At 36.4% G+C, this 12,811-nt stretch overlaps 1 protein-coding gene across 1 annotated transcript; it reads left to right on the forward strand.

Moving 5' to 3' along the window:
* Positions 1–2,263: 2,263 nt before the first annotated feature.
* Positions 2,264–12,689, forward strand: LOC137949978 (uncharacterized). Its single transcript, XM_068796276.1, has 11 exons — positions 2,264–2,414; positions 5,812–5,939; positions 6,100–6,162; positions 6,752–6,873; positions 6,996–7,111; positions 7,194–8,733; positions 8,808–9,029; positions 9,840–9,935; positions 10,031–10,225; positions 10,385–10,498; positions 12,271–12,689. Exons 1-11 carry the CDS (start codon positions 2,314–2,316, stop codon positions 12,529–12,531), a joined length of 2,958 nt encoding a protein of 985 aa, XP_068652377.1. The 5' UTR covers positions 2,264–2,313; the 3' UTR covers positions 12,532–12,689.
* Positions 12,690–12,811: the final 122 nt, after the last annotated feature.

Raw genomic sequence — 12,811 nt, forward strand, 5'->3', positions numbered from 1 at the left:
GCTCCCCAATTACAGGGTCGGAAAAGGAGGGACGCTGATACTGATATATTGCGCTTTTGAGGATATCTATCTCCGTAGCCCGCGGGACCTTCTAACCAAAATAGTGGTCATGCGGGTCATACAGAATTCAATGTCAGTTACATATTTGCATTTAAGTCTTCAAGGACGTTGAAAAAAATAAAATAAAATCTTCCATACATATTTAATAGATCATATTTTGACATAAATACCTAACTTTTTTAAAATTAAATATATATATATATATATCAGGGATACCCTCAAATAAGATATATATCAATCACCTTCAAATTTGATATATATTAATTGATACATTCATCTATATCGATCGATATAAGTATAATCCTTGTATCGATCGTATCAGTTAGGTCAAATTATGAAATAATATATATAATATATTAATATTATACAATATTATACACAATATATTAATTTGATTTTGGAGATCTTGATACAATATATAATATACAATATACAATATATAAGGATTTTGACAGCGGCTAGCCAATACACCCAAAAGACCAATCTGTTAGGTGCGGAAAACTACTGGCTACAAAAGTGGACGGAACCACTTTGACAGATTCTATGTTTTAAATTTTGATATATAGAATTGAATAACACCAACTGCTACATTCAAATAAGTTTACTATTTAAGAATATTTTTGACTAATTTCATCAAAAATTTCTAATGCATTTTGAGAGGGGTGCAATTCACCATTCATGAAATACCATTTTTATTTCTTATAAAAATAAAACTTTAGTGTTGTTCAACTAAATAATATATATATTTTATGTTGGACATGAAAAATACCCTTGACTTCGATTAAACCTAGCTTATGCTTTTTGTTCGCCTTGTTCTCGTGTTATGATGTGTTTGTGTCAATAGGATAGTGTAGGACAAAATGTCATAGGAAAATTTATGTGTTGAACAATGTTTTTCAGTGTTTGTGTTTTTTTTTTGGGATGTAATTTTTTTTATAAAATATTATTTATTTTTAGTATAATACGAACACCAAAACTTTCACGCAAAACAAAAAAAAGAAAAATCAATTAAAAGGAATTCTTTTAATTGATTTTATTTCTAATGAGAAAATTAGTCAAAGAGAAAATAAAAATTGGGTTATTTTATTTTCCAAGAGATGCATAAACAATTTCTTAAAAAACTATTATATTCGTGATGAGTTGACCCATTACTGATAGCGGTTAGCCAATATATCCAAAATACCGATCTGTTAGGTGCGAAAAGCTACCACCTACAAGAGTGGACAGAACCACTCTGACACCCACCCCGCCAATTCTTTACGGCCTCTCATTGGATTCGAATGCGGGATGTGGCGTGCTCAGCTTTGATACCATAACAGCAGTGTGCCCAAAAGATCGATCTGTTAGGTGCGAAAAGTTACCACCTACAAGAGTGGACGGAACCACTCTGACAATTACTAGTCGAAAAAAATTGGTAAAACAAAAAATTGTTTAAAACAGATAGGATTGAGAATATCAATCTCATTATCTTTAAATGGTGCTTCACTGTTGAGCTCAATCTACTTTGCTCATTTCATGTTAACTATAGTAGGTTAGTACAATTTGAATCATTATATTTAGCTGCTTCCGTTCAAACCATTTATGATTGCATTTCCTTTTAGCCAAACTCTTATCATTGACACATTCATAACATAACCATATAAAAATCTATTTTAATGCTATGTACAATTAGTAATTAGGAGATTTCACCATTCATAATTGGGGGAGTAGGGGAACTCATGGTCCTCCATACTAGCTACTTTCTCTCCTCTTGTCTCCTTATCTTTAGAAAGCCATACAAGTTTCATTGTTTGGTGATGCAGATTGAGATGAGTCACAAATGTGTCATCATACAATCATCATCATCACTAAGATTTTGAGTATTTTTATTTATTTTTGCTTTTTGTTTTATATGTATTTAATAAAATATAAAAAATACATTAAATATCAAACAGAAGGGCATCATTAATGTATTTTTAAATATTTAATTAATATAAAATGGTAAATAAATTAAATAAATTAAATTATTTAACAGGTAAAAACATTTAATTAATATCCAATATCCATCTCATAGCAGGTTGCCGGCCATACCCTTTATGGGCCGCTCATAAGTTTGTCTCCGGACCCAGCAGGAGTCGGGCCCGTGAAGCTGCCTCGAGAGCTCTTTGGGTCTTATTTCCCATAAGTTCGCTTTTTGTATTTATTTTTTCGTCTTACTCACAGATCCCCGGCGCCCAGCTTTCTCATCTCGCTGTTGCAGCGGAGCGATCCGGAATGGCGACGGCGAAGAGGGTTTCCCTACCTCTTCTCTTCCTTCTCACGTTCTTAAGACATAGCATGGCCTTGTACGAAGATCAAGTTGGGTTAATGGATTGGTGCGTTGCTCCGACCTTCTCGTCCTACTCTAATTTTGTTATACATTTTTTTCCCAGTTCAATCCTAAGCAGAGTCATGCGTTTTTCGCTTTTTTTAGTTTCTTTTATTCATTTCTTTAAATGATGTCTTTATTTATATGCCGAGGTCTTGCTGTTTGAGAAGTTGTGAGAATATATTAGGAAGTTTCCCGTTTACGTTCTTCCTTAGTACTTTTGAGGTAATTAGGTTTAGTCCTCGCCAAGATCTCATGAGGTGTAGTTATTCTTAATTTTTTTTGCTGTTTCATGGTTCATGTTGAGTGTCTCCTTGTGAAAACATTCAGAAAACTCAGTTTAACTGAAAGAGAATGGCAAACACGGGAACAAGTCATTGTAGTGGACTATTGATGACTGATGTAAGATACAAGTACCTGTCAATTATAATATTTCATGCAAAACAGTCCTATTTATGAAGCTGGAACCATGTTCTTACTCATCGTTCAACCAGAGCTGTGGGACATTCCAATTCCCCCGTCTTAAAGGAGACTTGAGTAAGAAGCCAATCAAGTAAATAAGTGTAAGGCACAACCGCTTACAACTCATTTCGGACACTCTAATATACTCCAGGCAAGTCTGTGAAACTGCTACTGCTCAAAATTCTAGAGAACTGAAGAAAATCAACTCTCTTTGAGTGACGAATATATGAGGAAACCAGGTGAGAGAGAAGACCATAAAAAGACTAAAAACTATTACATACACCCTCTTATGGGTTGGCAAGGTTTCCAAGTCAGTGCACCTCCTACCTGTGGTGCTTAGCGACAATCGGAGGACTTTGTCTGCCGCTGTTGCTTGACGAGTGGAGTCTCCTGAGTTGGAACCCTCTTGACAGGTGGATGAAGCTCAATTCTAGTAGTAGCTATAAGGGGAAACCTAGGCTGCAGGCTGTCGATGGATCATTAATGACTTTGTCGGGGTGATTCTGTTGGCTTAATCTGCGCTTTTTGGCACATGGGCTTTTTCTAGGTCTAAGGTTCTTTAGAAAAGTTTTCTCTCAAGTCAGCTGGTTGTGGAGGGTAACTCGACTGTATTCATCAACTGGGACTCTTGGTGTTCTGCTCCCCCACCCTCTCACTCTCAGGTTTTGTGTTTATTTCATTGAGGTTGAGGATCATTCAGTCTCCTTGAGCGTCTCTTTGCCTCATGTTTTTGTGAGATGCCAAGCACTTGGTAGATTCTGTTGCTTGTGCTGGGGTTTGCTGAAAACATCTTGCTGTTGGAGATTCCCTCTCTTGAGCTAGGAAAGTAGCCTAGCTTAGCCCTTTTTTTTGTTTTTAGTCTCCTCCTTGCGTTCCCCTAGTGGAGCCTGCTTGTATCTCTTCGTTCATATTTATCTAATTGTCATAAAACACTGGCAGTTAAAGGAAAGGTATTTTTTCCCTGCTTGTAGTTTTCCTCCTCCTGCTGCTTGTCTCTTGGTTGAATGATGTAGCTCATGGCTCATTATGAGCTCTTCCTTGACCTCTTAAGATTGCCTCTTGATTATCTGGTAGTAGCTTTGGGATTTTATTTTATTTTTTTCTTTGCACCGTCTAACACATCTTGGAGGTTTTCTTCATTTTAATTTTTTTTATGGAGTTGCATTTCATTACATAGACTAATTGGTTCGAAGTCTGTAAGTTTGCTGGGGATTAAGGAATGAATGTGGAGTTTAGATCTTTCAGTGTACTTTCTAAACAAAGAAGTGTTTGATTGCCTTGAGGGTAACTTCACCAACAATGTGGAATGGGCATTTGGTTTAATGGCCACAGGAGGGGCTTCTAGTGTCAGGTCTTGGGCTCAAGTCTCAACCTCAACATTCAAAATAAAAATAATCACCAATGATTCCCCAAGACTAATCTTCTAGAAGAAGAAAGAAGAAGTTGGGGAATCCATCTGGCCTTGGAGCTTTGCCACTTGGAACTGCCCTATCATAAGAGGAATCTCATCATCTTCTGTTCCTGCAAACTGCTAATATCTGCTACTTAAAGCTCATCAAAACATATTAAAATTTCAAATCCTCTTAGTGATAAATGACTGCTAAGGCAAGAATGAAATGATTTGTGCATACTAAGTATAAGATGTTTTTATATATATTATTTAAATTGAGTAAGGCACAGTTAATTAATTTATTATAATTCTTGCAAAGCATTCTTATCTGTTGCTAGACAAGATTCAATCCATGTCATTCTCAGAATCTCAGTGAAGGGGAAGGAAAGTCTAACACCTGTGAATCACTTCTAATTCTGTGAAGTATCCTCCTCTCTATTTCTTCCCTCCTTTCTACTTCTACTATGATGAGGTAAGTTCAAGACTGGAAAATGACAAAAAAACTGAGGGAATAAAGACAACCAAAGCTTCACTTAAGGCAGTTAACCATTTCGGGAGATCTTTTATTTTTAAATTTTTACATGAGTAAAACAATGACAGAATATATTCGGTATTGTCTGGTTAGGTTTGTTCTACACATTAAACGATCAGGTAGCTGTCTTTTGTTTAAAAACTAGTGAAATTTTTAGATTGGGATTCCTCTGCTATTTTTAATTGCTTATGGAGGAATGAGGAGAAATGACATTTTCTTTTTCTATTTTTATTAGTCTTGTTTTTACAAAAAATGATTTGTAAAACTAGCGAACCAAAATACTGGTAAACCACTATCATAACAAACTAAGCTTGTGGAGTGACAAAATTTAACTGTCATAAATGTCAAATTAAACTTGGAAATCTCAAGCTTCCTCATGGTTCAAGCATTTGAAATTTTGTTGGGAGATTGTTCTGTGGAAAAGATTTTTTTTTCCTGTTCCATTGGATTTTCACCTCCAACTGTTGAAGAAGTGTATTTGAATGGCCAAGGATGCGGGGAATAATAAAGAAAGAGAAGTCAAGAGTAACCTAAAATCAGGAAACAGACAAGAAAGCTCTATGAAAGATTTGTGAAAGATCAGGGAGTGGACAAAAGAACCATTAGAAACAAGAGAAAGTAATTGCTAGAAAAATAATTGAATCAATTATTTGGACAAGTATAAGCAAGGTTTTCACTGGTGTGAATTCTAATTGTAATTGTCTGGCTTCAGTCACTACTTGAAGGAATTACTGTTAGTTCTGCCTGTTACCTTATATTTTGCTTTTCCCGAAAAAAGTTTTTGTACAATCCCAAAATGTCACAGCATGTTTTTTCATAACTATTCCAAAAGTCTTGTAGTTTCTAAAATGTATCCAGAAAAATCTAGTAAATTTCACATTGGTTTCCGAAATATGTTTCTGGGAAAGCAGGTTTCCTATCTGAAGATCAAATTTGCATTAATTATTTGAAGAATGTTCTATTGAAGAAGCAAGTAGAGTTGAATTTTGAGTTTAATGTGTAGCTGGTTTTTGCTTGCAGGCATCAGCAGTATATAGGGAAGGTAAAGCATGCTGTATTTCATACTCAGAAATCTGGGAGGAAGCGTGTGATAGTTGCCACTGAAGAAAATGTTGTTGCTTCTCTTGACCTTCGCAGGGGGGAAATTTGTATGGTTTCTTGGGCCTTATGATCTGATTGATAAGACACTTCAGAGTGTGTTTGTTGATAATTTCTCATGAGAGATTGGTTTTGAGTATCCTCAATCTCAAGTTTGAAATGCCTGCTATTGTCTTGCTAATAAGTTTCGTGATTTGTTCCTGGCTACAGTTTGGAGACATGTCCTAGGGGACAACGATGCTGTGGACCAATTTGATATCGCACTTGGGAAATGTAATTGCCATCATACTTGTAACTCAATCAAATTTATGTTTTACTGCTGCATTCTAAATTTCTGAATTTTGTTTGAGCTTTTTTAGAAAATAGATGCAAAAGGTGTTTTCCTACAGCATCGTAAATTTGCCACTCTTTTGTTTCTTTCTTTTTTTAAGATAGAGAGGATGATCCTGGAGGACTAAACCTGCAAAAACAAGAAAAGGAAAAAGAATAATAAAATTACCACTGCTTGACCTTTCTGAAGGACCCAATAAGTTGCTCCAGTGTAGATCAAATTTGTATCTGCGTGATTGGAAATTTAGGAAAGAATAGTTTGATGAAGAATCCAGGAAAATCTACTATATATTTACAAAATGGATTTTTATGTGATCCTAAATTACTTTCCTACTCTGTGTGTGTTTTCTGCATCTGTGGTTATTAGTTAGAGAATGTGCGGTATATCACACTCTGAGTTATGTCTGTCTTTTGAACCAATGACTTGCTTTATACTAAGATACTGAATAGTTTGATAATCTGGATAGTTCAGCTTTTTGTGGAACTCATTTTTTGTTTCTATTATTCTATGGCCACTTTTATTATTCTTCAGATGCTGTTGCCCTTTCTTCAAATGGTACTGTTTTAAGAGCATGGAATCTTCCCAATGGGCAGATGGTGTGGGAGTCCTTCCTACAAGGGTCAACTCTCTCGAAGTCTATGTTAGTTGTGCCGGTTAGTAGATAGTAATTTCTCACTGACCAAGGTTTTGTATATGTTACTTTGGATGTCTCTATAATGGTAAGTTTATGTGCTATCAGACTATTTGGTGATCTTATTCAAGTTTTTCCATGCAGGCAAACATCAAAATGGAAAAGCCAAATACTATCCTTGTTTTTGGTAGCGGTTGTCTCCATGCCGTTTCAAGTATAGATGGTGAAATCCTTTGGAGGAAAGACTTTTCTACAGAAAGGTTTGATATTGTATATCGACTTTCCTGAAAGTCTCTCTAGCTTTGACCTTTTTGTAACTCCCATCTACTTCACTTCTTGCAGCTTGGAAATTATGCAAATTTTTCAGCCCGTCGAAGGTGATGTAATATATGCTGTCGGAGTTGTTGGTTCCTCACAAGTGGATACTTTCCAAATAAACCCTAAAAATGGAGATCTAGTGAAGCACTACAGTGAAACCTATCATGGTGGCTTTTCTGGCCATTTATCTCTTCTGGCTAGTGATACTCTTGTTGCAATGGATGCTACTAGATCAACTTTAGTTTTAATCACCCTACCGAGTGGGGGGATTAATTTTCATCAAATTCATGTATCTGATCTTGTTTATGATGTCTCTGAGGCGGCAACCCTCCTGCCTCTGAAGTTGAGTAACATGTTTGCTGTAAAGACTGCTTCCCTTCTTGTACTTTTCAAGGTTAGAAATGGGAAGACACTAGAAGTGGTAGAGAAAACCAGTTACCCTGCTGCTGTTAGTGATGGCCTCTTGCTTGCGGAGGGCCAGGAAGCTTTTGGAATTGTCCAACATGAAGGAAGTGGGATTCATCTCAAAGTGAAGGTGGCTGACAATGTAGGGAGTGATTTACTCAATGAACTCTTCAAGACAGACAATCAAAAAGGGGTTATAGAAAAGGTTTTCATAAACAATTATATTCGAACTGACAGATCTCATGGGTTCAGGGCCCTTATTGTTATGGAAGATCACTCTTTGTTATTAGTACAACAGGGTGAAGTAGTGTGGAGTAGGGAGGATGGACTTGCCTCTGTGATAGATATGACAACATCACAATTACCTGTGGAGAAGAAGGGAGTATCTGTTGCTAAGGTGGAGCGTAATCTCTTTGAATGGCTCAAAGGGCATATTCTCAAACTTAAAGGGACTCTAATGCTTGCCGGCCCTGAAGATATAGCTGCTATCCAAGGAATGAGGTTAAAGAACTCTGAAAAGAATAAGATGACACGAGATCACAATGGCTTCAGAAAGCTTCTAATTGTTCTGACCAAAGCAGGAAAAGTTCAGGCACTCCATACGGGGGATGGACGGGTAGTGTGGTCTTTCTTGGTACCTTTGCTTCGTAAGTCAGAAGCTTGCGAAACTCCGAGCGCCCTAAATATTTACCAGTGGCGGGTCCCACATCACCATGCGATGGATGAGAACCCTAGTGTTCTTGTAGTGGGTAGGTGTGGCCGTGGTTCTGAGGCACTAGGTGTTCTTTCTTTTATTGATTCTTATACTGGGAGGGAGCTTCACTCTGTGAAACTTACTCATTCCATTGTGCAAGTGTTTCCTCTACCATTTACTGATTCTACTGAACAGAGGCTTCATCTTCTATTGGATTATCAGAAGCGTGCTCATTTATATCCAAGAAGTAGTGATTCGTTAAATACTTTTCTGAAGGAACAAGCAAACATATACTGGTATTCAGTTGATTCTGAAAGAGGGATTATAAGGGGCCATACACTTAGGGGTAACTGCATGTCTGAAGTGATTGATGATTACTGCTTTGACACAAGAGAGCTGTGGTCAATTGTGTTTCCTGCAGAAACTGAGAAGATTGCAACAATTGCTAGTAGGAAACCAAATGAGGTTGCTTCCTGTCTCTGTTTTTACTGTTGCTTTGACGGTTGTTATATATGTTCTGATACCTTTTCCATTGGTAGGTGGTCCACACTCAGGCAAAAATAATTGCAGATCAAGATGTGATGTATAAGTATATATCCAAAAATATGCTTTTTGTTGCGACGGTTTCTCCTAAAGCTGCTGGTGACATTGGCTCTGCCACTCCCGAGGAAGCTTCAATAGTTATATATCTCATTGATACCATCACAGGTCGTATATTGCACCGTATAACCCATCCTGGTGCACAGGGTCCCATCCATGCGGTAAGTCACTATATTGTTGTTTTCTGCTTCATTTAGTTGAGTTTTTTACATAAATGAAAAGAAGTGTGGATAGGACAAAAGAGAAGTAGAACAACAACAATATGGGATAAAGTGCATTACAAGACATTCTTCATGGTATATTATTGTTGGAGTTAATATCATTAGAAGGTACTCCTCCTGAGATAGGCAAAAGAAATTCACTGTTTTACAGGAATCAGCCTCCTAAAAAAATGAAAAAAATTGTGTCATTAACATTTCTTAATTATCATTAGTCTCTTCTCCTAATAACTCCTTTTGATGTCGATTGCAACTTCAAAATCTAAGCTGCAAGTAAGACCTGAAATGGACGAGTCTGTGATACTTTATTGGGATGCTTCTGCATGCTATCCAACTTCCCTGTGTTTGCTTCAAACAAGGACAGAGAGAGGAGTGATCTCCACTATATATTTCCTTGGTTTATATAAACCCTTAGTTCTTTTTTATTTTTTTGATAAAGATATAAACCTTTGGTTCTATTATGATATTATAGTTAAAAGTAAATAAAATATAGTAAATAAAAAGAAATAAGTATGTCTAACCAAAAGATTTGCTGAACTAAATGTGAAATTAACTAATCAAGAGTAAAAATCTGGTTTACAGATACTTGACTTTGCTGATATTTTCAATATATTGGCTTCAATTACTGGAGTTGGATAAGGCTGAATGGAGTCTACAACCATTCCTACTGCTGAATTCAGCACGTTTGATCTGCAGTAGAGAATGCATGGAGGGTAGAAAAACTGATCTAATGTTTGCTGTTTTCTTCTTAAGGTCTGCGGTGAGAATTGGGTTATCTACCACTACTTCAATCTCCGAGCACACAGATATCAGATGTCTGTTATTGAGATCTACGATCAATCGCGAGCAGTAAATATCCTTTAGTCTTTCGTATTTATTTCTTGCAAAAAAGTTTTCATAATGGTTTTATGTTGATCTTAGTTTTCTTCTCTCCAATTGTGTAGGATAACAAAGATGTCTGGAAGCTTGTACTAGGGAAACACAATCTAACTTCCCCAATCTCATCATATTCACGGCCAGAGGTGGTGGTGAAGTCCCAGACGTACTTCTTCTCACATTCTGTGAAAACAATTGCAGTGACTTCAACAGCCAAGGGAATTACTTCCAAACAGCTTCTTATTGGTACCGTTGGAGATCAGGTCACATAAACATTATAATTGCTTCTGGTTTGACTGTGATCACTATAGCTACTGTTGCCGTATTAACTTCTTACTTGGTTTTATTAACTTACAATTCTGTTACAATCACATTGATATTCACTTCATCAGTACTTGTTGATATAAAGATTCATGCTACAGGTGCTGGCTTTGGATAAGAGATATTTGGATCCGCGCCGTTCTCCTAATCCCACGCAGTCTGAGAAAGAGGAGGGAATTATACCATTGACGGATTCATTACCTATAATTCCTCAGGTGAATTGCCCCTTTTTCTTTCCATATTTGCTATATAGCACAGTTGTACAATTGATACACACTAGAGGCTGGCAATGTGGTTGTTTGTTCTTCCATATCATGGGCACTTGAGTGGCAGTTCCCTAGGAGCTTTATTACACTTTTCCCTTTTCTTATCATTGATAAATTTTTGACTTGACCATATAAAAAATGAAGGCCTGACTAGACACGAATTCTGAAAGATTTCTTATGGCAGCACTCTGTTACTAGGACTGGGGCCTGCTTATTCCAGGTTATCTCTGTGATAATGCTTTAATTATTTGGGTACGTTTCATGGTGTAATAAAAAGAACTTGAGGATGGAAAAACAAATAAGTGGAAGGGCTTTCAATATGATCAAGTAATTTTCAATTGTAACTGGCAAATATGAACAAATTGCTATCTTATATTTCTACCGGTAAGTTCTTTTCAGTTTCTTGGAAATCATCCTTGAAGCGGAGATCTTGATGTCAAGGACACAAATAAAATCTTGGTGCATTAAATACTTATATATGCTTCAAATTGTGATTGTTACATGCTTATCCATGTAGTGAGACCGTCTCGTGTTAACATCACACCCTTCTAGTGTTATTTTTGTTGTCTGGAGTTCCTTTAATTCTACAATCATAGTCCATGGATATCACATCTAAAGCCAATTAGGTAGGAAGTCCCAGCTTGTGGGCATGTCCTTGTGTGGTGCATTTTTTCAGGCTAAAATGTACTCATTAGTAATGCAATGCATGGAGAATTTTGATTGTTTTTGAGTTTTTTTTTTTTTGGTATTTTATCACTCAATTATTGGAAGGCCATATATCTGTAACATAGCTTGGCGATCCTTCTGTTGGAATTGTCATTTGAAGGCAATTCATTTGGTATTTTTAAGTTTAAGAAAGTGAACCTTAAATAATTGGATCCATGCATGAGAAACTTGCAATTTGTTTTATTTGTTTTTTGATCGACTATGCTGTTGATTATTTTTCATTTTTGTTATGTAACTCATCCAAAATTAACTACTACTAGTAAATGAGATCTTTAGCTAAATAAAAATTATCTAAGAGTTTATTACTGTTAATTTGATTTAAAACATATTGGGCTTATGTATTTTTCAATTAACATTGCTTCATTTCTGATTGAAAGGATCTATGTTTGCTTTTAGCAGCGCATTCACTTTCCCTAATATTGAACCTTAAATAATTGGGTCCATGCATGAGAAACTTACAATCTGTTTTTTTCGATCGACTGTGCTGTTAATTGTGTTGCCATTTGTGGTAGATATGTAACTCATCCAAAATTAACTACTTTTTAATACTGAGATGTGTAGCTAAATTAAAAATTATATTAGTGGTCATCACTGTTAATTTGATTTAAAACATAATGGATTTTATATATTTTCAATTAAAATTGCTTCATTTCTGATTGGAAGGATCTATGTTTGCTTTTAGCAGTGCATTCCATCTTCCCTAAAATTGTTTTTTTATAGAAACTTTTCCCTATTATTGTTACTACTATGAAAACATCCTGAGCAACCCCCAGTTGTGGCGACTCTGTCGTCATGCTGCATGAAAGGCCCCTAGCCATACCAAGGAGAACTGATAGACATGTTAGCATACCCAGATGCAGCTTGGGAGCAGAGGAGCCAAATATGATATTACGGGGGCTTGTCATCTATGCCAACTGATAGCTTTTTCAATGTTTATTAAGCTCTTATAATCAATCTGAGTTTCTATTAATTCTTAATCTCATTATGCTTTGCAGGCATATGTGACACATTTGCTTCAAGTGGAAGGTTTACGTGGAATAGTTACGGTTCCTGCAACTTTAGAGTCAACCAGCCAGGTTTTCTCATATGGAGTTGATCTCTTTTTCACCAGGGTTGCTCCGTCTCGTACTTATGATTCCCTAACCGAAGACTTCAGTTATGCTCTGCTTTTGATCACCATTGTTGCACTTGTAGCAGCTATTTTTGTAACATGGGTATTATCTGAGAAAAAGGAATTGCAAGAGAAATGGAGGTGAAATCATCCCCCCTTTTGCTCTTGTTATTCTGTTTTTTCAATGAATTTTTGCGGTCCCAAGTAGTACGTTTTTCAATAACATTTGGGGGAGTGCTTGCTCCCATCATGTAATATTAACCCTTATTTAGCAACAGCTCTTCAGAATCACAATTGGCTTTTTGAGTTTCTACAGGATCATGCGTGGTTGTTGTTGTAAAGTTGTTGATTGCAGTGATATCACCTAAAGCAGGAAGCGGCACACAGTGAATGACCTTGGACGTGAAGTTGACATAAAAAACACC

Source organism: Aristolochia californica, unplaced genomic scaffold (genome assembly GCF_029961685.1).
Source record: "Aristolochia californica isolate CCGP_79_NKW_82.1479 unplaced genomic scaffold, dmAriCali1.0.hap1 SCAF_14, whole genome shotgun sequence".
Lineage (NCBI taxonomy): Eukaryota > Viridiplantae > Streptophyta > Magnoliopsida > Piperales > Aristolochiaceae > Aristolochia > Aristolochia californica.

Bases quoted from the DNA above. Each gene is read 5' to 3' on its own strand.
- LOC137949978 (XM_068796276.1), top strand. From the start codon at position 2,314: ATGGCGACGGCGAAGAGGGTTTCCCTACCTCTTCTCTTCCTTCTCACG. The intron at 6,163-6,751 runs GTAATTGCCATC...ATTATTCTTCAG, and splicing joins TGATATCGCACTTGGGAAAT to ATGCTGTTGCCCTTTCTTCA. The intron at 8,734-8,807 runs GTTGCTTCCTGT...TTCCATTGGTAG, and splicing joins CTAGTAGGAAACCAAATGAG to GTGGTCCACACTCAGGCAAA.